This window comes from Erythranthe guttata, chromosome 5 (assembly GCF_056151865.1).
Source record: "Erythranthe guttata isolate IM_541 chromosome 5, IM_541, whole genome shotgun sequence".
Classification (NCBI taxonomy): domain Eukaryota; kingdom Viridiplantae; phylum Streptophyta; class Magnoliopsida; order Lamiales; family Phrymaceae; genus Erythranthe; species Erythranthe guttata.
In genome coordinates this window covers 7,477,992-7,503,918 of record NC_142537.1, presented here as the reverse complement: position 1 = coordinate 7,503,918, position 25,927 = coordinate 7,477,992, and the positions used below count along the sequence as shown (strand labels likewise).

Here is a 25,927-nt window from a genome sequence, read left to right as displayed (position 1 = left end):
GGAGGGCCTCCCGCATTAGGTTGCGGCCGACCGCGGTTGAAAGATATTTTTGGCTCCGGCGGTGACGAGTGCACGAATAACGGTGGCTATGGTGAGTGGACTACGGCGGTGGTGTGAAAAAATGAAGGAGGGCGCCGGCGGTACACAGATCTGCAGAAAAACGAAAAAAGAAAAAAAAAAGAAGAGAGAGAGAGAGAGAGAGAGAGAGAGAGAGAGAGAGAGAGAGAGAGAGAGAGAGAGAGAGAGAGAGAGAGAGAGAGAGAGAGAGAGAGAGAGAGAGAGTGAGTTATATCACGTTAAAAAACTTAATCACATAAGGACACTTTAGTCTTATCATGTCTGATTAGAGGGGTCTCACTAATTAAAAATAAAACTTGGATATAGGCAAAAGTCTCTAATAATCAATTGAGTTTAGTTCAAAATAGGCAAAATGTGTTTTGTAGTTCTGTAAGTTTGCTAGTTGAGAGTTTTAGTCCATTATGTTTCAAAATTAGAATTTTAGTCCTATAAGTTACAAAAGTTGAGAATTTTGGTTATATGACTTGCTATAACAGGTAATGTGATGGTTGGTTGAATGAGTTGGCATTTAAAATATAAAAATAGATAATTTAAAAATGAATTAGATGATGTGGCTAATGAGTTGGATGATTTTGGAGAAAAAAAAATAATCTTCAATGTCAAATTTACAAAAATAATGAGGAAATTTTAACATATTAAATATTAATTTATATATTTAATTTTTTTTGTTATATTTGCAATAAAGAATCACAATAAACTCATTGAATAAAATCTACAACTATATTTCTATTAAGGAAATAAGACTAACTAATGTTTAAATTAATATTTCTTAGTTTTTATTTGATAAAAGTAATAATTAAATTCATATTTATCTAAATATTTCAATTTTTCTTACAAATCTATACTTAGTGATTACAATGAAATTGAACCAACAATCAAATTCAACATAAAACCGAAAAAAAACATTTTATTAAACCTTGTTGTAAAGTTAAATGACATGCATTATCATAATTAGTATAAGAAATCAAATACACATTTACGAATTAACCAAAAAAAATAATAAAATATATTCAAAATCCTATTAAATTAAATGTCCAAAAAAGTATTCTAGAGCCTCCAAACATGAAATACATTATCAAACCAAGAGTAACAAATATCCATAACGAGTAATAAAATATAGTTAATTACTATTTTTATCAATTGAAAACTATGAAATATTAATTAAAAAAATAGTTACTACAAAAATGCTTATTTCATTCATCAAATAAAAATAATTTGATAGTATATTTTATTTTCCTCCAAAATTGTCCAATTCATTAGCCACATCACCTAATTTATTTTTAATCTATTTATTTTTATATTTTAAATGTCAACTCATTCAACCAATCATCACATTACCTGTTATAGCAGGTCATAGGACCAAAATTCTCAACTTTTGTAACTTACAGGACTATAATTCTAATTTTGAAACATAGTGGACTAAAACTCTCAACTGGGAAACTTACAGGACTAAAAAAATCATTTTGCCTTCAAAATATTTTCCATTTGAGGGGTATTGCATATTTCCCCTATAATTATTGAATATGTTTCTAAGAAATATTACTTTTTTAAGTGATAAGAGCAAAATTGAGAAAATGGTAAATTGTTCACAATCGAAATTTTAAATTGATAGATAATATGTAACAAGAAATATTATAGAATGAATTAATTAATTAGAAACAAAGGAAACAAGTAGGGGTGCAAGTTGGAACGGAAGTTTCAATTTCTGCAAGTTTCGATCTGAAATTTTTTATTTTGGAACAATTTTTTTCATTTCCGACTTCCGAAATTCCGAATTCCGATTTTTTCCGATTCTTTTGGATTTGAATTGGAATTATATAAAAAAAAATTGTAATTTCTGATTTCTGATCCAATTTATTTTCCAAAATTAATTCCAAAAAATTCCGATTTTCTTTCGAAAAATACACCTATAAAATATAAATAATATATATCATATAATAGGGCTTTAAAAAAAAAACAATAATTTGATTTAAGTTTTGTTTTAGACTTTGGAAAAATTGAATTGTTAATAGAAGTTTTATTATATATTATGATGTGATCTTTTTTTATTTATTTATCTGAACTGAAATTTAGTAGTTATTAGTTTTACTTTTATCGACGTTGATATTTTTATTTTTGGAAACTTATGAAATTTTCAGAAAAATTCCGCTAAGTTTTGATATTTTAAAACTTATTTGATTTCTGAATTTTTTTTCGAAATTCCGAAATTACCGGGTAAAATTTGGAATTAGAATGATTTTTTTATTCCAAAAAATTTGGAATTGAAATTGAAACTGATTTTGTACTTCCAATTTTTTTTTATATTTTTTCCGAAAATGCTAATTATGATTCGATTCATCCAACATTCACCCTTTAAAGTAAAGTATTAAAATGAGGGTAGCGATACGATGAAATTTTGACGAGTAAAAGTGGAAAAGGCCTAGACGGACAAAGTTGATACAAGTAGCCGACTTCTTCTGCCCGCATGGGTGTAGCTCAACTGGTTGCGGAGGTGGTAAGTTGGTGCAAGGTCCTAGGATCGAATCCTGGCAGCCGCAGTGTGGGAATTTCAACTCCAATGAGGATTGGTTTCTTGTGGGCACCAAGTCCGGGTTCGCTACCTTAGTGTGGGAATTTCAACTCCAATGAGGATTGGTTTCTTGTGGGCACCAAGTCCGGGTTCGCTACCTTAACGGGCCGTTGAATTACCATGATTTACATTCCTCCATCAATCCTTGTCGGGCCAAGGGATGGGGACCCTGGGGTGAGTGCAAGTAGCCGACTTCTACATACCATAACAAAGACTGATACATTATAGAGGATATTTGATATTTCTGATTTCTCCATCACAATTTCTTTCTTCTATTAAATTGCATATATATATAAAGGCTGCGGCTATATGCAAGACTAAACCCACTTGTGCAAGACCAAATTAAAATTTTTAATGTATAAATACTATAATACCCTTACTTGTTAAAAAAATAAAAAATTCAAAATGTGCAAGACCAAAAATTCAAAAACACAAAAAACTCTATCACAAGACAACAAAACCACAAGACCAACTTTCATCTTCTCCATCTTCCAAAACTCACAAGACCTTTCTCCTTCCTCCTCCATTAACCCACAAAACCTAGAAATTCAAAATCATCAAAACTCAACAAATCTTACAAATATGGCAAGTATGGAGTCAGAAGACATCAAAATAGAAGATTCTACGATGGAAGAACCCACGAATGTATGCATTTATGGGTTTTTTTAGCTAGCATATCGATTTTCCAAAAAAAATCCCGCGCAAACGAATTCGACATGTACAGGTCGAATTTTACAGGTAAAAATCGACATTTAGATGTCGATTTTGAGGTATGCAATTCGACATTTAGATGTCGATTTTGAGGTATAAAATTCGACATTTGAATTTGTGCTACAAATTCGACATGTCAATGTCGATTTATACCTATGAAATTCGACGCTTAAGTGTCGATTTGTAGCATAGTTTTTCGACACCTTGGTGTCGATTTTTGTTTTTTTCTCATTATTTGTATTTGGTCGTACATGAGGGAAAAAAAGCCAATTTAATTTATGGGCATACTTGTCATTTCATCTTAATAAAATAGAATCTTTTGGAATCTTTCTTTAATTTGGTCTTGCACAAGTGGAATGAGTATTGCATATAGCCGCAGCCATATATAAAATATGAAATACCGCTGGCATGGGTTTGCAAACGGCCAAACGGAGATGACTTTAATTAAGATGCAAATTATGTTCAGCTATCCAATGTACGTTTAAATTATGAAAAAACCTCTCATATTTGGATATCTATAAACACCCTCTTCAAATATGTATTGTCTTACATGTACATCCTTGCAGTTTTTTGTATCACATCACATAGTTGAGGAAGGTAGTTGCACTCAAACAAGAAGATTTTTTTTGTATTTGATCTTATCTCAAAAGATGACCATAATTTAACTTTTTAATAAATGATGTTTATTTGACCACATATGTTATTCTATGTATTTTACTCCCCCGTTTATTTTTGCATGTGAGTAAAACAAATAAAGTGTAATTTATAAATCAAATGATTAATTTATTTTGACATGTGAGTTAAACAAATAAAGTTTAATTTATACATAAAATTGACACTGAAATGATTATTACGGATTCATTTTTATAAATATTGTTTCAATTTTTCATTTTTCCTCTTTATTCCTCCACTCTTCCTTCTCTCTTAAGGTCTCGTTTGGTTGGTGAGATTACTCATGATTAACTAAATAATTAGATTTTGTTCGATATTTGGTATCTCCAATAACTTGCTGGGTCGACCCACAAATATTATATTATCATGACTTACGAGGCATGTTTTTTAATGGATATCGAAGTTCCAATAATATGATAGGTTTCATTAGATTATTTAATTTTATCTTGGCTGATCATATCTTGACAACCAAACGACGCCTAAGTTTAAAAAAAAACACAACCACAGAACCAGTTTGGAGTTTGGACCGTGAAGGCTTCACTTTTTTCTTTCTTTTCTTTTTCTATATATATATATAAAATTCTTTTTTATATTAGCAAATAACCAATCTATATAATATATAAAAGTTGAATTCCACACCTAATTGATTGACATTTGTCAATTTCAATTGGTGACATGTATTCAATTTCATCTCATGTGGCAAATTGATTGGTGAAAATAAATCATCAAAAAACATGTCACCATTTTCCAAAATTAAAAAGATATTTAATTATTTTATTATATATTTATATCATACCATTTATAAAATGCTCTAAATATATCAATTTTCTTGGAAAATCTAAATAAATTTATTTTTTTAATTTACTTTTAATAGTAATTAATTTAATTTGAATTTAGTTAAATTCAATTTAAAATCTTCCCTTATTATAATTGCATGATTGGTGGCGTTACGAAAATTTTGTATTTTAATTCATAAACTTGGTTTAATATATAAAAATTACTGCAGAATAAATCAATATTATACATTTTACATGAACATGAACAGAGAGTATTTTTTTTTTACTATTTTAATATTATATATTAATATTATCAGTTGACATTTGTCAATTTCAATTGGTGACATGTATTCAATTTCATTTCATGTGGCAAATTGATTGGTGAAAATAAATCATCAAAAAACATGTCACCATTTTCCAAAATTAAAAAGATATTTAATTATTTTATTATATATTTATATCATACCATTTATAAAAGGCTCTAAATATATCAATTTTCTTGGAAATTCTAAATAAATTTATTTTTTTAATTTACTTTTAATAGTAATTAATTTAATTTGAATTTAGTTAAATTTAATTTAAAATCTTCCCTTATTATAATTGCATGATTGGCGGCGTTACGAAAATTTTGTATTTTAATTCATAAACTTGGTTTAATATATAAAAATTATTGCAGAATAAATCATTTGATATTATACATTTTACATGAACATGACCAGAGAGTATGTTTTTTTTTTTTTACTATTTTAATATTATATATTAATATTATCAGTATAAAAGAAAGATACATGTTCGAATTTACTATATTGCAAAAATTGACACTATTTTTTTTCTTGCCATGCGTACAATAATATACTCTAAATTATTTACCATATTGAAAATTATACTACATGAATTTTATGTTATTATTTTAAGTCTTCATTTTTCTTCACTGAATCCAGTGACAATAAATTTTATGATTGATTTAACTTTTTTAATTATATACTAATAAAAATACAAACTTTCTCATGATTATACTAATAAATTGAATAACATAAGTTAAGTTTAATCAATTGATAAAAAAAAAAATTGATTTTATATATATTTCAAAACATAACAATGTTATTCTAAATTGTTGGGACTAAATTCGTTTATTCACTTTATTTAATACCAAATATTATGAATATCAATTGTTTTGTTTAAAATGTATAGTGATCGTATATACTATATATATATTGTATTCCACTAATAAGTATTTCTCTTAACTCTGATAAATATAATTAAATACATATCTAGAGCAACTCCAACCCAAAAGTGTCAAAATGAGTTTGCAAATATTTATGTGATATTTATTATTTTATTTTGATATTTATCTAAATTTATTTGCTCCAACCGTAGGTATTAAATGGTTGTTAGTATTTCAGAATTTTGATATTGGAATACATGACTTCTTTGTCTCACTTACAAGTTATGTATCTAAATTAGTGAAATATTCTTAAGTTTTCTATTTCCCCATCATATATAATCAAATATATTTATTTGGTTAATTTAAAAATATAAAATATTTGTAAAATAAAATTATTTATTTTATAATGTTTATAAGAGTTTAATATCGATTCTATATATTCGACTGATTTACAGAAAAAATCAATTAATTTTTATTTTTCCATTTATTATTTATATAAGCATTTTATAGTGACTTTTGTTTACTTGAAATTTGATCATTTTTCATTAGCATCAACCTTTATGTTAGTTTCTAACATGTGGTTATACGTGTAAATCAATTTAAGTTGTATATTAACATGGATAAATTACGAAACCCTCCTGAACTCGGGCTAATTTAAGAAAAATACCCCCACGTATTCGTAATTACCAAAATTTCCCTAATGTTTGTTTCTGTCTTACATCGACCCCTTTACAGTATGACTTTTCATGGAATTTTTTTTATTACTTGGATATTCCCCGAAAAATGTTGATTCTACCCTGCACACGCAACATTTATTTATGGTACTTTCTAAAGACAAAAAATACCCTGAGGGGGACTTTACACGGAATCTTAATTTATTCTTCTTAAATAACACCTTCCCAACTTTTTTAATTACCTTTACCTCCCCTAAGGGTAATATTTGTATTTAAAAAGTAGGATAAAAGAAATGTCACGTTTACAAGGATAGAATCTACATTTTTTTGGGATACTACATGGAATAAAAAAGATTCCGTAAAAAATCATACCTTGAGGAGGTCGTGTAAGATAGAAACAAACATCACGGGAATTTCGGTAATTACCGATAAATGAGGGTGTGTTCCGTAAGTTAGCCAAAGTTCAGGAGGATTTCCATAATTTGTCCTATTAACAACGATTATTGTTCTTTTTACGTCTTAACGTATGCTTATACACTTATAATATTTTAATTAATTTTAATGTCAGTTTGATAATATAATTAAATATTAATTTCTAATATATTTAATATGTTTTTTTTGATGCTTCAGCTACCACATATATATAAGTTGATATAAAGGTTGTGAGATTGATATAATTCTTTTTGATACAAAATAATAGATCATTACAAAAAACATTGATTTAAAATTAGAATTAGGATTGTGATTAGTATTAGCATTAGAATTATGATTATAATTAATATTCTTTGAATTAGTAGTAGTATTAAAACCAGGATTAGGAATCAAATTAATATAATATTAGAATTAATAATAGGATTAGGATTATGACTATGATTAATATTAATATTAGAATTAATATTAAGATTATGATTATGATTAGTACTACAATTAGTGACATGTATTAGTATTAGGATTATGATTAGTATTTGGATTAGGATTATTATTAGAATTAAGATTAGAATTAGAATTAGAATTAACATTAGCATTAGCATTAGCATTATTAGTATTAAATTTATTAGGATTAGGATTATAATTATGATTAGTATTAGGATTAGGATTATGATTATGATTAGAATCATGATGAGTGTTATGAATAGGATTAGGAATATGACAACGGATTTGGATATTAATTATTACAATTACAATTATAATTAGCATTAGTACATCCCGATTAGTATTAACATAAAAATTAGTATTACCATTAGTACACGTAAATTAGCATTAACACTAACAATATTAACATATTAGTGTTAGTAATAGAATTAATATGTGTATTAGTATTAGTATTAATATTAGTATTAGTATTAGTGTCAGTATTAGTATTACTGTCAGTATTAGTAGTAGTATTAGTAGTAGTATTAGTATTAGTATTAGTATTAGTATTAGTATTAGTATTAGTATTAGTATTAGTATTAGTATTAGTATTAGTCTTAGTGTTAGTATTAGTGTTAGTGTTAGTGTTAGTGTTAGTGTTAGTGTTAGTGTTAGTGTTAGTGTTAGCCATAGTGTTAGTGTTAGTGTTAGTGTTAGTGTTAGTGTTAGTGTTAGTGTTAGTGTTAGTGTTAGTATTAATATTAGTATTAGTATTAGTATTAGTATTAGTATTAGTATTAGTGTTGGTATCAGTATTAGTATTAATATTAATATTAGTATTAGTATTAATATGAATATTAGTATTAGTATGTGTATCGATATTGATTAGTATCAATATTAGTATCGATATTAATATCGGTAACAATATTGGTATCGGTATTGATATCAGCATTGGTATCAATAAAGGCGCATACATCTTATCTCTATTGCAATATTTATAAGTTGTATTGTTGTTTGAGTAATGTGCATCACTTATTAAACGCCGTCAGTGATAAACTTATATGTTATTTGAATATCTATTGTGTTACTTCTCTGCTACCGTGTTTGTTGTTATGTTAGTTATTTTGCAAAAGATTGACATGGTGTAGTAGCTTGCATTCCTCGAAATAGAGTTATACTATATGTTTTAAATGATTTCACTTAATCTTCATATCGTGTTTGCGCGCTTCACGTTTTCTTCTTTGTAATATTTAATTTAATTTCATATGTTAAAACTTTGAATTAAGGAATAAAGTTTATTCTTTTTTAATTTCCTTCCATTGTGTTTTACTTTAATTGGTGTTGTTATAAAGAGATAGTCATTTACATATTATTATTTTTCTCATTTTAAAACTGACCTCCGTGCAACGCACGGGTGAAGAACTAGTTATTCATTAATACTAAATAATTACTAACCAATAAATAATAATTAATTAATTATATATTACTAGAAAAAAATAACAAATAATTATTGATTTATTCATTAGTTACTAAACATGTTTTTTTTATTAACTAGCTAGTAGTATTTTGTAATTAATTAATAAATGATTGCTAACCATTAATTAATTAATTATTCATTACTTACTAAATAATTAATAAACATAATAAATTATTATTAAGTGTTCACTCATTATTAAATAATTAATAAAAAATTATTAATTAATTAAGATAAAAAGATATTAAATAAAAAAATAATTATTTATTAATTGTAAACTAGTTAATAATTAGTTATTCATCACTAACAAACTAAAAATGTGCTTGGCTAAACATATAAGTTGTTAAAAAAAAACCTTATAAGATGTATAAGAGTTTATAAGCTTTTCTGAAGTGTTTGGTAATTTAAAAAAAAATTGTTAAAAATTAAAAAAAATAAACTGTTGTAGAGCAAATAATTATTTTTTTTTAAAAAAGTACATTTTGCCCACATTTTTATTTAAAATATTATAATAAGTTAAAATAGCTTATAAAGTTATTATCCCAACACTTTTAAAATTAATTTTAAAATTAATACATAACAACTTATCAGATCTTAAGTTAACTTATTTCAACCAATACCCATGTTGGGCGTGATCACATTTTCTTGCACCCGTCTTGGACGTGAAATAGGTTATTTTACGTCCGTTTTGGACATGAATAGGCAAAAAGAAAAATGATTTTTTTTTTTTAAATTCTAGAGAGAGAAAAACATCTAAAAATTGATACGATATTCGTAAAATTGAAACTGGTTTTATCAACTCCCCTATTAAAATAACCAATTCAAATAAATCTTAGCTTTCACATAAAAAAGCACCTTATTTCATATTTTTTTCCTAACATATTAAATTCTAAATAATTTATGAGAAAAGAAGTCTAACAGCCAATTCCTTTTGTGTTGTAAATAGTGTTTTATCGAAGGAATTTGCTTTTTACCGTTTGAAAATTGCTATTTACCGTTCAAAGACTCTCTCTCTCTCTAAAAAAATTCGCTCTCAAGACGATTTCATCACAAATCATACTTATTGGTGTGATATACGAACATAAATGAGTTCATCGGATGAAGATCTGGATAGCGGACACAACGAGGTAAAAATTCCGTCTTTTCGATCGAAAAAAATGGGCTAAACGTTTAAAAGCCCAACTCGGGCGCCCGAAGGTGCAGTGCACGCCCATGTTGGGCGTGCAGTTGGCTCTTGCACGCCCAACATGGGCGTGCACTGCACCTTCGGGCGCCCGAGTTGGGCTTTTGCCTTTGAAACGTTTTTTTTTTTTTTTTTTTTTTTTTTTTTTTCAATTTTTTTACGCTTTTTTCAGGACGATACGTCTACAATTGAAGTTGATCATACCGATTATTTTACAACAACTCAGTTGTTTGACTCGAAGGATGAGGTAGTGGTTTGGGCGAGGTTCGTTGCAAGAGGTCTTTTTGTGAAAATGCTAAAAAAAAGTTGTTCTAAAAAAAAGATTTTTCTGACTTATGACCTATACGGGGAGAAACGAGAATGTCCATCAACTAACCCAAACGCGCGCCCGAGAAGGACCGGTAGCAAAAACAGAAACTGTGGTTTTCAAATTGTCGGAGAGCTACGGTCGGACGATAGATGGGAGGTCAGAGTAGTATACGCGAAGCATAATCATTTTCCAATATATGGGAGGTCAGAGTAGTCTACTAAAGGCGTTGCGGAGTCGACGTGAAGCGTGAGATATTCTAAATAGTGTTTGATTTAGTTTTGTTTTTTTTATTGGAATGAATGTATTACTATTGACATTGTGTGTTATTATTATTATGTTATGATGTTATAATGAATGTTAGTATGTTACTATTATTATTATATTATGTTTTAATAATAATAATAATAATAATAATAATAATAATAATAATAATAATAATAATAATAATAATAATAATAATAATAATAATAAGGTTTTGAACAACATATTTTATTAAACATAAATTTTGCCTAAAAAACGAAAATCAGGTCCTGAACACCTAAGTATCCCTCGTCCTACGCCTGCGGTGAGAATGTCGCCCCTGAGAGGAGGACGAATCAGGGGTCCTTTCCCTTTTCCGAGTCCGAATTTTTTCGCCCAATTAGACATTCTGTAAACATAAATTATATTAAATTTACTAACTTATTTTAATTCAGAAAAAAAATATATTTATTTTAAAACAGGAAAAAAAAAAAAAAAAATAAATTTAATCGAACGCCCGGTTTGGGCTTTTCCCGGGCGAACCGGCGCCTGGACCGGGCGCCGGTTCGCCCGGGAAAAGCCCAAACCGGGCGTCCAAAAACTGTTTACACGCCCAAGTCGGGCGCCGGTCGCCTGAACGGACGCCCACTTTGGGCGTCTGTTCAGGCGGCGGGCGCCCGACTTAGGTGTTCGTCCATTTTTTTCGAAAATTTTAGGGGTTTTAGAGAGATAAACACTTTTTTGTTTTGAACGGTAAATAGCACTTTTTAAACCGTAAAGAGCATTTTCTTTTATCGAATTAGGAAAGAAGAAGATAAATTTATATTCGGAATGAAAAGATGAGAGGACTCGGGACATTATAGACTTAACAAGTGGACTTCACTTGGGCAAACATTGAATGATCACAAGGAGGAGAGAGAAACTGTATATATACATATACTGATATACATACACAACAATATATATATCTATCTATATATATTTGTAGTTGGGTCGGCCTTTGATTATTGTTTGCCTAACCTCCCAAACTCACCTCTCGTTCGGTCAATTGTTCTTTTCCCCCTTTTTATTTTCAGATTTTGATTTCTCTCTCAATATCAGATATACACACACAATTCTGTTTTCTCTCTCTCTAAAAGAAAGGGAATTTTATACAAACGGTTTTTATGGCGGAATCGGTGGAGCTACCGGGTCGACTCGCAATTCTCCCCTTTCGGAACAAAGTATTGTTACCTGGTGCGATTATTCGTATTCGATGCACTTCACCCAGCAGGTACTTCAATTTTTCATCTCAATTTTCCTTGTTGCCGGCTAAATTTGTTGTTGTTGTTGTTGTTATTGTTATCTAAAACTTACTAGTATTTGAAACGAGAATTACTTACGTTATTGTGAATGGTTTTTTGCTGCTAGTGTGAAGTTGGTTGAACAAGAGCTATGGCAGAGGGAAGAGAAAGGAATTATTGGCATTCTCCCAGTTCGTGATGCTGCTGTAGAGGCTCCGTCGGCTGGTTCCACGTCGTCTGCAGGTAATCGATGCACGCTCTCGCGTCTAGTTCTCGGAGCCTGACCGTGTTTTTTTCATTTTCAAAAGAAAAAAAATGAGTGTTTGCACTCTTTGATTGAGGGAGTGATTGTTCGACCTGGTATATCATAGAATTTTGGTATGCTAATTGATCAGTTTTGAAAATAAATCAGTCTTGACATGAAAAAGATCATGAGAAGTGTTTTAGTATTAGTAGCAACAGTGTGAAGATCATTTTAAATTATCTGATGAGTTGTTTTGGAACTGTCTTTGAAGGTGGGGGAACTAATTTAGGAGAACGAAGCTCAAAAACCCAAGAGGAAACATCTGACTCCCACAAACTTGGTGGTAAGAATCAACAGGAAGTCATACACTGGCATAATAGGTATGGTGATATTCGTTAAGCGGAATTTGTTTACCCTTTGGTATTGCTTAAATTCTTTGGTTAACCTATGTTACACTCTTACTCTCCAGAGGAGTTGCTGCCCGAGCTTTACATCTATCAAGAGGAGTGGAGAAACCTAGTGGGAGGGTTACCTACATTGTTGTTCTTGAAGGTTTGTGCAGATTTAGTGTACAAGAGCTGAGCACAAGAGGAACATATTACACTGCTCGGATCACTCCCCTAGAGATGGCAAAAGCTGGTAAACATCTGCCATATTTTTTGTGTTGATATAAATGATTTACATGGTGAATGTGGACTGCTAACAAAATACCGTGAAACATCACTCATGCTCTGATGGCTTTCTTTAATCATGCATGTAAAAATAATTCATTCATAGTTTTTCCTTGCAGTGGAGTTAGAAGAACGGAAGTTGTATGAATTAGTGTAAATTCTTTCTTGTTGTAATTCTTTCTTAGGAGCCGCGTTAGATGAAGGTTACTAATTGTGTACACATGCCAATATTTGCAACTCCGCGCTTTGCATGATGATATGCCCATTGGTTGGCTCCCTGACTTTATTGTGATGTCTTTTTTTACGAAGAGAATATTCAATCTCTTTGAAGTACCTGATTCCATCCTCTATAATTGTACTCAAGTGGGGGAAAAAACCTATTGTAGTTTCCAGTGGTTAAATATACTGAGTAAGACAAGATAATATTTTGATGCCCATGGAGAATGAGAAGATTTACTGGATGTGCATGTAGTTCATCCTGCTAATTAGCCTTGGTGTATTTCTAACTTTTGGCATCAGAAAACTTATAATTCAGGTGCAGTAGGCTAGGTATGAACTATTATTTGAGTAAGAACATTAATTGGGGATGACACATATCACCCAGCTAACTTGCTTTGGTTGTTTTACTCTTTTTTGGCATTAAACATCTACTTGAACCATTACTCTTCTTGGTAAAACTTAGTAGTTTGTCAAATCCCACTCAACCATCTGATGGGAAGTTCTGAATGTCTAACCTCCGTTGAACTTGGTTGGGATTTCTAATGATTGCGGTAGTGGAGAAATAGTTTGAGACAACTGAGAGAAGTCGTTGTGAACGGTTCAGTATTTGACTTCAGCAAGATGCTACAGTCCCCCACCCCCCTCACTCCTCCCCCAATTGTACTTCAGAAAATGAATTGGAGGGAGTGAAGTTGATTGTTTTTATGTGATGTTGTTATTGATTTGTTTGATGTTGTTGAAATGACTGCTGGTGTTGATACACTATGGAAATTATAATGCTATTAGAAAGCGTTGAATGTAACAAATTCTGTTTTGTAGGCACTCATTTCATATTTTTTGAGTCAATGAGATATATTATATTGCTGTTACTGTGTCAGTTGTTAGTGTACTGAAGGATGTGTCATAATCCTTTTCTGTTCTTGCATTAGCAAAGCAAGAAAATTCATACCTAAATATTCCTTTTGATATAGCGGTTCCAAATCATGTGAGCAGAATGTGGAAACAACTGAATAACTACATGCTCAGTTTGATCCAAAATTGTCGTCTTCATGAAAATAACATCAGTTTGATACAGTTGTGGGTGGAAAAGGAAGCACTGAATGTATATATCCTCCTGGATCAATATTTTTTTATTTTTTTGGCAATTCTATGTAGTTGCATTTTGAAAATCCTCACTTTAATTTTATTTTACCACTTTGCATAGCATCATATGTGAGATAGGCTGTACAGAATTAACGTTTATCAAGATGCTGATGCAATACCATCTTATAATATTATTAGAGATGGATCAAGTGGAACAAGATCCAGATTTTGTTGCGTTATCCAGACAATTCAAGGCCACAGCCATGGAGCTTATTTCTGTTCTTGAGCAGGTAACACTTGAGGTTTGTTTTAAAGATTGGATGCGTGAAGATGCTAAAACATTACCGAGGAAGTTATCAATTAGTTGAACTAGACATGCATTTTTAATTATTTTTCTTAGAAAAAAAAATGATGAACTTTTCTCTTATTTGAGTTATTTATGTATCCAGAAACAAAAAACAGGAGGGAGGACGAAAGTTCTCCTGGAGACAGTTCCTGTGCACAAATTAGCTGATATTTTTGTCGCAAGCTTCGAGATTAACTTTGAAGAGCAATTATGCATGTTAGACTCTGTTGATGTGAAAGTGAGGCTTTCAAAAGCAACTGAGCTTGTTGATAGACATTTACAGGTATATTGATTCAGCTGATGGTGTTTGTACACTTTAGAATCCTGTGAAACATGCTTCATGCTATTTTTGCTTGCCTTGTGTAGTCGATTCGTGTTGCAGAGAAGATCACGCAAAAGGTTGAGGGACAATTATCGAAGTCACAAAAAGAGTTTCTCCTCCGTCAGCAGGTTTGTTATTACATTTTTTTTAATAAGTGAGGTTTTAGTGATTTCTGTTTGAATGAAACATGAGAAAGCTCATCTGCCTGCATGTAATTTGGTTTACATGTCATGCATTTGAAATATTGCTTGTTGTCAATGCCTGAGCTGCTTAAGGATCCAATGCTGTCACTGTGCATCAAACATATAAAATTGCACGTTCAAAAATCTTAAATCTGTTTAGCTTTCTCATTTTTCCCATCTTTGATATTTTTGCCCTCTACGAAGGTCATATCTGTTTTAGTGTCCCACCTGAAATAATGTTTTCGAGCCTTTTTTGTAATTTCTTTTCATGCGTGCTTGCGGATTTTTATTCTACAATAATTTGGCACCGTGCATCTGATTATAGTTAAGAATTTGTGAGCTATCCATTTTTTTTCATTAACATATCTATTTTCAGGTCATTGTGATGACCAATTGAAAAGGGTAATTGTTTATAAATCCACATAACTTGATCCTACTTTTTTTAGCAATTTTCTTTTCTAATGTGAGTGTTTCTGTTATATTTACTTCACTCTTTTAGGGACATGTTGGTGTGTCAAGCCTGTTGACCGATATTTTTGCAAGCTAGATACATATGTTTTCCTTTGTTCCAGGATGTTTATCATCTAGGTCAATCTTTACGTGGCTAAGTACTAAATTAGGTCCTTAAATTTGGCCCTGATTCTACTACCATAATACTGTCGGAAACCCAATTTTAAATCCATGACTTGCACCAGGAAATTTCTCCAAGTATTCTATTTCCATATCCCAAAGAAAGCCTTCATTCATTTTTCATTAAATTATATGGCATTTAATAAGTCCTGATGGCGTGCATTTATGTGTATGCCTTTGGGACCATGTACCAGATGAGGGCTATAAAGGAAGAACTTGGAGATAATGATGATGAGGAGGATGATGTGGCTGCTTTGGAGAGGAAGATGCAAGATGCAGGCATGCCAGCAAATATCTGGAAACATGCTCAGAGAGAATTAAGGTTTAAATTTACTGCCAATGTGTTATAGAAAGACTGTAGTTCTTGATATATTCATTAGACACTAGGTTTAAATTTATTACCAATGTGTTATACAAAGATCATTGTTCTTGATATTAGAGATGATCGAAATTCAGTTATGAATTTTGGTAGTACTTCTGTCTTTTGACCACCACGGTAGATACTCGCAGGAGAAGTAACATTCTTTAGATTCTTTTTAAGAATCTTTAAAGCTTTCTGACCCCAGAGCTGTCCGTGTGTTAGTCAATTGTCAACTGACTGTCCTTCATTGCGGTGGAGCTAACTAGTCAAGTATCTTACATTTTTCTTTTTAAGATTTCCATGTTTGATTTACCTGGCGCTCTCATTTTGTTTTAGAATGTTTTCTGAATTAGGCTTATGAGCTGCTCAAAAAGCATATTCATTTTTTCACTTGCTACATAAGTGGGTAGATCTGCTGCGAGCATGATAAGACATTAGTATGTTGTGTGCATGTTCCTTTAGATGCCTTTCGGTTCTACCGTTCTATGATTCTGTGCTGGTAATAAGAGTTTCTTTTAATTTCCAAATTAAATATTTTTATCAGGAGACTAAAGAAAATGCAGCCCCAGCAACCTGGATATAATAGCTCTCGTGTATACCTGGAACTTCTTGCTGACCTGCCCTGGCAGACAGCCAGTGAAGAAAGGGAACTGGACTTAAAGGCTGCAAAAGAGCGTCTCGACATTGATCACTATGGACTAACAAAGGTCAAGAAGCGGATAATTGAATATTTAGCTGTTCGAAAGGTTGTGCTCCTATTACCATTTTTATTTGAAATTTCTTGATCTAGTGGTTGGCTGGTAGTTGACAAACATGAATACTGTATGTCTTAAATATATCAGCTCAAACCAGATGCACGAGGTCCAGTATTGTGTTTTGTTGGTCCACCAGGCGTTGGAAAGACATCTTTAGCTTCATCAATTGCTGCTGCTTTAGGCAGAAAATTCATCCGCATATCCCTAGGTGGAGTTAAAGATGAAGCTGACATTAGAGGGCATAGGCGTACATATATTGGGAGTATGCCTGGGCGTTTGATTGATGGACTGAAGGTGAGCAATCATATTGCAAAACATTCACTTTATGCTGTGTTTGATTTGTAGCATTACATTTCTCGAAAGAAGAGTGTCTTAGCTGGAACATTGTATGAGGTCGGTCTATGCCTGGTTTGGCTTTAACCATATTGTGTGGAGATGTATCGATGATTTTATTTGATCTACAACTGCCATTTCTGTTGCTTATCTTTAGACACAGGAAAATTAGTGATGAAAAGATTTAAACATGAATCAGTGAGCATATTTAGATAAGAGATGCAGTGGCATGTTTTGGAAGGAATATGACTATTCCTGAAATACCCATCCTCTCTCTTTTTTATTAAGCTTTTAGATGAAGTGGTCATTCAACAAACGACATATGGGTACTGTAGTCAAATTAATCAGAAGTCCTTAAGTTCCAGCTATGCAATTTTGTTAGACTTCATTCCATGACAAGAGCAGTTGAAAATTAAAAAAACATTCTCACTGAAATCCCATTTTGTCTCATCTGCTGTCAGTGTGTTGAGGTTTAGAATTGATGCAGGGAAGGAAAACAAATCCAAAATTGAACATCAAAAGTACCGCATTCACTTGATTGATTAGCATTAACTTGTGGAAATTATGAACCGACCTGTGACTTCTTCATCAAATTAATATACTTATCCTGGTGCATTTTTGTTTGACTTCGACTGAAATTTTGTGAAATCTTAAGCAAGTATTCGAATGTTATATTTGTATGACCACAGTAAACTTGGACGAGAGATGGAAATGATCTAATGTTATATTTTTCTCAGACGGTAACTGAAACGCTCTTTTGATTTTTCTAGAGAGTAGGTGTTTGCAATCCAGTTATGCTGTTGGATGAGATTGACAAAACAGGTTCTGATGTTCGGGGTGATCCAGCTTCAGCGTTGCTTGAGGTCCTTGATCCTGAGCAGAACAAAACCTTTAACGATCAGTATCCTTTTACTATCTATTGTTGGTGAAGTTTGTGATAGTGGCAAATAAACACATTACGATTGTGATCCTTGATTGAAGTTTTTAGTTATTTAAATTTGCCATTTGACCTTTCGAAGGTTATTTTTGTGGCTACTGCTAATAGAGTACAACCTATTCCTCCGGCACTCCTAGACAGGATGGAAGTCATTGAGCTACCAGGATACACACCTGAGGAGAAACTTAGAATAGCGATGCGGCATTTACTTCCACGAGTTCTTGACCAGCATGGCCTGAGCTTTGATTTCCTTCAAATTCCTGAGGTATTCCATAAACCATGAAAGTGAAACTAGCAATAGATCATATCAAGTCGAGTACTGCTTTATTCACTTTATTATTGGCGTCGAACTATCTGTTTATCAGAGATAATATATAATTGATTACACCAGTCATTCTTTTGCCATGACTGATTATATACTTTTTGTATGTGAATTCCGCTGATTTATAAGTAGTACTCAGTTTACTTCAAATATAAACTTATTTTTCTCTAAGGATGTGGTCTCCTTTTTAATGTATCCCCGATTTACCTTTTGAAATAGGTTTTTAGCTATTTGTATTGGTTATGGTTATCCTCATCGCACTTTCCTTTGATTAATTCATTTATTAATACTAACTTGATATTTGTAGAAAGCTATATAATTTGAGACGTGTACTTGAAACCTACAATGTCCCTTACTCATACTAGGTCCCTTACTCATACTGACTTTCCTGATTTTATGGTAGGCTATGGTAAAACTTGTCATTCAAAGGTATACTAGGGAAGCTGGTGTCCGTAACCTAGAGAGAAACTTAGCTGCCTTAGCTCGTGCTGCAGCCGTTAGAGTCGCCGAACGAGATCATGCTGTGCCGCTTACCAAAGATGTCCAGCGGTTGGATTCACCACTGTTGGATGGTAGACTGGCTGATGAGGCTGAAGTGGAAATGGAAGTGATTCCAATCGGTGTTGACAATCATGATATCTCAAATGCATTCAGGGTTGCCTCACCTTTCATTGTGGATGAAACTATGCTTGAGAAAGTGCTTGGAGTAAGTGGGATTATGCTCGGTTAGAAGGTGTTAGTTTTTGTTGAATGGCCACTTCATCTAAAAACTTAATCCCAGTGAAGTGAATCATTAATATTTATAACTTTAACACGCCAACTCATGTGCGTGCTTGTTACATTTTGAAGCCTTGCACGTGGAACTTTTAAAATGGGTGGCGGTGGGATTCGAACATAAGACTTTTCATTTGGCCTGACTCTGATACTATGTTGAGTGACCACCTCATCAAAAAACTTATCATAGCCAGCCCAAATTGAAGGTCCAGTGTTCGAATCGGACTGCCACCCATTTAAAAAATTCCCACGTGAAGGCTTCAAAAAGTAACACGCCTCTACGTGAGGGGGCTTGTTGGATATATTAGTATTAAATGATTCACCTCACTAGCAACTTAAGCTTTAAGCTAGCTTTTAGAGGAAGTGGTCGTTCAACAGTTTTAAATCTGTTATTGAAAATATATATAACTATAGAAGTAACATAATCTGTGTTTGATGACTGTCAGCCCCCTAAATATGATGATAAAGAAACTGCTGAGCGAGTTGCGACTCCTGGGGTATCGGTTGGACTTGTATGGACAGCTTTCGGAGGGGAGGTTCAATTTGTTGAGGCTACTGCAATGGGTGGAAAAGGAGAGTTGCATCTCACAGGCCAACTTGGGGATGTTATTAAGGAGTCAGCACAAATTGCATTAACATGGGTAATGAATTCTTCATTCTTAGATTGCATACGCAGCATCACGCACCTTAGAAAATACTGTTTGTTTGTCTTTGAGATTTCTTTCGTTGAGATATTGAAATGAGATTGGTTTCTTGCAAGATTTACAACTCTCCATCGAAAAACCGTGTCCATTATCACTATGCTCTTTCTTTTATTTTCAGAAGTCACCTCTGGAAAATTTTACTTGCTGATATTGAAATTTGTGTGTGAGATGCGATTATGAATGCCGTCCTTGCTTAAGCTAGCCTATCACTTAAGATTACCAAGTCTGTTGGAATTAGTATTGCTGCAGTAAAGCATTGTTCACTTGCCATTTAACTTTTCAGAAATACACTAAATTTTTTTAATGTAAAATGAAAATCAAGTCCTCTTGATTTGGATTATTGCTGGGGATAATACATGCATAACTAATTTAGTGAAAATAAGTTGCGTTTAGGTGTTAGTTTTCTTTGGCAATGTATTTATGGTTCTGTCTTAAGATATTATAGGTAAGAGCAAGAGCAACAGAACTTAAGTTGACTACTGCTGTGGAGAGCAATCTCCTTGAAGGGCGTGATGTTCATATACACTTTCCTGCTGGGGCAGTACCGAAGGATGGACCTTCAGCTGGTGTGACTCTCGTTACTTCTTTGGTTTCACTCTTCAGTCAGAGGAGAGTTAGAGCAGATACAGCAATGACTGGGGAGATGACTTTGAGGGGCTTAGTCTTGCCTGTAGGTGGCGTCAAGGATAAGGTATGCCTTGTACTTCTTTTACATGTCATGGTTAATTCTTCGTTCTGATGTCCTAGTTTTAGTTTCTTTGATCTGATTAGGTGTGTCAAAGGGTAGTTATATTGCACCTAGTTGGTTAGATATTGCTTAGTCAACTCAAAGGCTCATCATATGTAAAATGGCATGTTAAAATTGAGATGGGATTACCCGTTAATTCGACTCTAAATCTTGATTATGCTTTTCTGCACTGGGATGGAGAACATAGAATAGGGCTAATTCTCTGATTTGGAGAAACCGTGTACGGAACTCCTGGAACAGTAGACTGTGGATCTGATCTAAGGACAGGATTGTCAGTATACTGCCCTATGCACATATATCTTGTTTTATCTGCTTTTATTAAAATCATATCTAATTGAAATTTAAAATTTTAATTATCTCATTATTTAAGTTAGAAACCCTAACCATTTACCACATTGTAACCCATTTATCCTATCGATTTATATACAATTAAATTAGTAAAATGACTATAACATCCTTAAAACATATAATATTTAATTGAAAGTTGTATTAGTATATTATAAACTTTTTGCATCTTAAACATAAAATACCTAAGTTAGGATGTATATCTTAATAATATTGGGATACTTAAAACTTGCTCTCATTTTATAATTGTGAATGGCGGCTATACTATTCGATGTATTTTTACGTTATTGTGAAATTATGTTTCTTCAATAACTACTACATTAAATACGGTTTACCAATTCCAGTATTTGATGCATACCATTCCAAAAAAATCTCTTCTATTAATGTGACAATTATTTGAAGTGTAGATTGTTCAAACTGAAGAAATGCATATCAAACCAATAACTGATGTCTTTTGTAATGGAATGCTACATTAATTAGCAGAGTACGAAAGGTGTCTGTGATTCTACGTTATCTTTTTGAATATTCGATGCATGCCATACCCAAAACAAACTCTTGATTGAGAAACATAGTTAACTCGACCCAAATCAATAGATATGTTTTGGACCTCACTGTAACATAACTTGACCCATCATTTGCCACCCTTAATGCCTCGGCCCTTGATAATTAATACTTAAAGGTTGGTTGCTGTAGGAAACAACGAACATGAAAGGGTTGGGGTAATGGCTAATGTTGGGAAGATTGTGTGGCAGATATATATATCTCCACTGATCTCTTTTCTGTCCCTATGAATTATGACTGAGCTCCTTGCAACAATGTCGCAATATTTCTTATTTCTTGAATGCCATTTTAGTATTTTTCAGTCACCCCTCCGACAGAAAAAACAAATTCTATTAATATGCAAACCTTGTAAATAATTTAACTTATTTTCTGTTTCATTATTAAATAATTTGATGCAGCATCCATGCTTGCCTCTTGAGATTTTCTTTATTTAACTATCGAACAAGTGCTGTACAGGTTTTAGCAGCCCATCGATATGGAATTAAGAGAGTTATTCTACCTGAGAGGAACTTCAAGGACTTAGCAGAGGTGCCAGCAGCTGTGCTCTCTAGCCTGGAGGTAAAATATGACCATATCATGTTTGTCGTTTCGTAATTCTTTGCAACTCACACTTTGCTAAACATGAAATTCTGACATCATCTATTAACGTTAGCTGATATTTAAGTTAAGAGCAAGATGTACCAGGTTGTATTCATTATGCTTCTTACTGATGTTGGACTGATACTTTATAGACATTTGAACAAAATAGTTGGTGAATTCTGAAGTTGAATAATGAGATGGAAACCAGTATCGTATTATAATAAATCTTGCCTCAACAGATATTACTTGCAAAGCGGATGGAGGATGTGCTGGAACAGGCTTTCGAAGGTGGTTGTCCTTGGAGACAGCATTCAAAATTATGACCAATCCTTTCATTCTAACGATCGTCATAATTATTGGACAATGATTATGATGATGTCCAGACTTAATTCCACTGCCGAGTGTGATCAATTGTACGACAGATTCTCTTGTAAGCTCAAGGTTTCAAGCAGCTGCTGGAAACTATCTACAGGATACGTTTTTGGATTCATGCCACTGTAATATATATATACCATGGAAATCTTGCATGCTCTTTCTTGCCCTCAGAAAGTTGTGTTTGCAAGAATGTTAATTATTTATTTTCCTGTATTCATGTTGATATGAGGGGCAAATGTACAAGTTCATTAATGAGATCATTGCGTTGTTTAATGCCTTGCTCTTTCTTTATTTGTGTTATCCTTTTTGTTTCATTATTTTTCTCTTGGGCGAGGTTACAAGTAGATGTTGTGGACCTCTGGTAACTGTTAGGGACTTGGGGTAGTGCCTACTGTTACTAGTATCTTGAAGATTTCCAAGACACTGCTCCACCACCGATGGTAAACACATATCCACTTGTAGATTTGGAGTCTTTTGTGTCCGATATCCAATTTGCATCACAATACCCTTATAGTACAACAGGATATCTCACAAAACAGTGGCACAAAATTTTTGATAAAACAATGTTGTCAAATGGTTTCAAAATCAATAAATGTGACAAATAAGCTTCGTTTCAACATTTATTTAGTATTCATGATAACTTCATGATTACTTTCCATAATCAACATGTCATCTACATATAGGTACACAATTATATATTCATTTGAATTGCCTTTAATATAGATTCATTTGTCACGTTTATTGATTTTGAAACCATTTGACAACATTGTTTTATCAAAAAATTTGTGCCACTGTTTTGGCGCTTGCTTAAGTCCACATAACGACTTAACAAGTCTATACACTTTATTTTCTTGTCCGGGACCAATGAACTCTTGAGATTGTTCCATATAAATTTCCTCTTCAAGTTCGCCATTTAAGAAGGCTGTTTTCACATCCATTTAATGTATCTCAAGGTTATGCAATGCTGCAATAGACTGAGCACACGAATGGAAGTAATCCTTGTTACAAGCGAGTAAGTATCAAAAAAGTCACAACCTTCTTTTTGTTTGAACCCTTTAGCTACCAATCTAGTTTTGTATTTGTCAATTGATCCATCAACTTTGTACTGTCTTATTAGGATCCATTTACATCCTAAAGATTTGCTTCCCCGAGGGAGATCAAACAATTCTCAAGTGTGGTTTTACATGATGGATACAATTTCGCTATTAATAATTTCTTTCCACAAGGGAGGCTCGGGACTAGACAGTGCTTCTTGAATAGTCATTGGTTCGTTTTCCAACATATAAGTTAGAAAGTCGGGACCAAACGACTTAGCCACTTTGACTCTTTTGCTACGTCTTGGTTCTTTCTCCACTTGAGGTGAATCACTCGTAGCTTCATAATTCCTCTTATTGGAACTCGTCTATTTTATTTCCTCACAAGGGAAGATTTATTCAAAGAAAACAACATTCCTTGATTCTACGACCATTCCTTCATTTATGCCGGGAATTGCTGAATTGTGCACTAAAAATCTATATGCACTACTATTGTTTGCATATCCAATGAAGATGCAATCTATAGCCTTGGGTTCAATTTTTACTTGTTTAGGCTTAGGTACTTCTACCTTAGCTAAACACTCCCACACTTTAAGAAACTTATAAGATGGTTCACGATCCTTCCATAAATCATATGGAGTTTCATCCTTTTTACTGGGTGGTATTTTGTTAAGAATGTAGTTGACCGAAAGGATGGCTTACCCCTAGGGGTGGAAATTGGAACGGAATTTCCGAATTCCGCCAATTCCGATCCGAAAATATCCGAATTTGGAACACTTTTTTTCTTTCCAATTTCCGATATTCCGATATCCGATTTTTCCGATTATTTTTGGAACGGAATTGGAATTACATATAAAATTATTGGAAATTCCGATTTCCGATCCGATTGTATTTCCGAAATATATATATATATATATATATATATATTATTTTTGAATTGTTTTTCTATTCATGTTTTGCAAGAACTATGTTTACTTTTTCTTTTTTTGAAAACTTGCAAGAATTATGGTTGCTTTGATAAACCGATTATGTTGTTATTACAAGTGTTTACATTTCATCTTATTGACATTTGCTTTGGATTCTTGTCTTTTGCCGGAAAATTACAAAAATATTAAAAAAAATACTAAAAATTATCTTTATTTCCGATTTTGGAACAAAAAAATAAGAATTAATGCAATTTCCGAAAATTCCGAAATTCCGCCGATTCCGAGGTATTCCGAAATTGGAATAGATTTTGAAATTCCGATTTTTTTGGAACGGAAATTGGAACCTATTTTTAAGTTCCGAAAAAAATTGGAAAATTTCCAAAAAGGGCATTTCCGATCCATTCCGTCCGATTTCTACCCCTACTTACCCCACAAGTTTTGGGGAAGTTCTGAACTTATCAACATAACATTCATCATTTCTTTAAGAGTACGAATTTTGCGTTCGACAACACCATTACATTGAGGTGAATATGGAGCAGTCGTTTGATGAATTATGCCACTAGATTGACAAAATTCATCAAATGGAACTACGTATTCTCCTCTTTCTTAATTCTTTTGGTAAGTTGATTTTCAATTTCATTATTATGAACTTTAAAAGCCTCAATTGCTTCAGCTTTGCTTCTTAAAAGATATATATAACAATATCTTGTGCAATCATCTATGAAAGTGATGAAGTACTTTTTCCTTCCTCTAGTTTGCACAAATTTTAAATCACATATGTTGGTGTGAACTAATGTTATAGGTGTTGTACTTCTCTCAACGGAATAAAACGGTGCTTTAACCATTTTACATATTTCACACTTACTTTGTGAATTTAATTTCATTTTAGATAGTAGATTCAAAGTTACTAGCATTTTTAAGGTACTAGGCATGTGCACGTGCGCACGTGTCTTATTAATTTTCTTGTATATTTATTAAAAAACAAATTGACTTGTTATGTTTTATCAAAATAATAGTATAAACGTAATTTGTGTAAATAATTGTGACATTGATAATTTCTTTCAATTCTAATTTTACTAATTATTGAAATGATTAGTTTGATTTAAAAAAAAATGTTTAGTTTTATATTATTTTGTATATATTTATTTATGATTGAACTACTTTTTTCCTTCTTATTCATCTTAACTGCTTTAGTGTTTTCTCCTTTTCGTAAATTTTTTGATGATATTCATTGATTTTTTCTTCGTAATTCTCCTTTTTCGATCATCTACCACTTTTACCATCGATCCTTTAGTGCGAAAATAAAATTCAATAGATATTTGTGGATCTAGTGCTCTATAGTATTTTCATTATTTGTTTCCATGTGAACATAAACTACGTTAGTAACTTATCCTATATATTTATATATTTACACACAAAAAAGTTTATGAAAGAGCTTTTGTATTAAAAAGGAATTAAATTTACAGTTATATTGATATAATGTATTTAT

General features: G+C 32.1%; 1 protein-coding gene across 1 annotated transcript; it reads left to right on the top strand.

The window, feature by feature from the left end:
- The first annotated feature begins 11,691 nt into the window (after nucleotides 1-11,691).
- Nucleotides 11,692-22,751, top strand: LON2 (lon protease 2). The gene is made up of 17 exons (XM_088818753.1): nucleotides 11,692-11,977; nucleotides 12,115-12,230; nucleotides 12,503-12,611; nucleotides 12,701-12,870; nucleotides 14,403-14,494; nucleotides 14,654-14,833; nucleotides 14,917-15,000; nucleotides 15,879-16,006; nucleotides 16,590-16,791; nucleotides 16,888-17,094; nucleotides 17,904-18,034; nucleotides 18,122-18,335; nucleotides 18,796-19,098; nucleotides 19,613-19,807; nucleotides 20,316-20,561; nucleotides 21,981-22,082; nucleotides 22,343-22,751. The coding sequence occupies exons 1-17, from the start codon at nucleotides 11,871-11,873 to the stop codon at nucleotides 22,424-22,426; spliced, it is 2,670 nt and encodes an 889-aa protein (XP_088674879.1). The 5' UTR covers nucleotides 11,692-11,870; the 3' UTR covers nucleotides 22,427-22,751.
- Nucleotides 22,752-25,927: the final 3,176 nt, after the last annotated feature.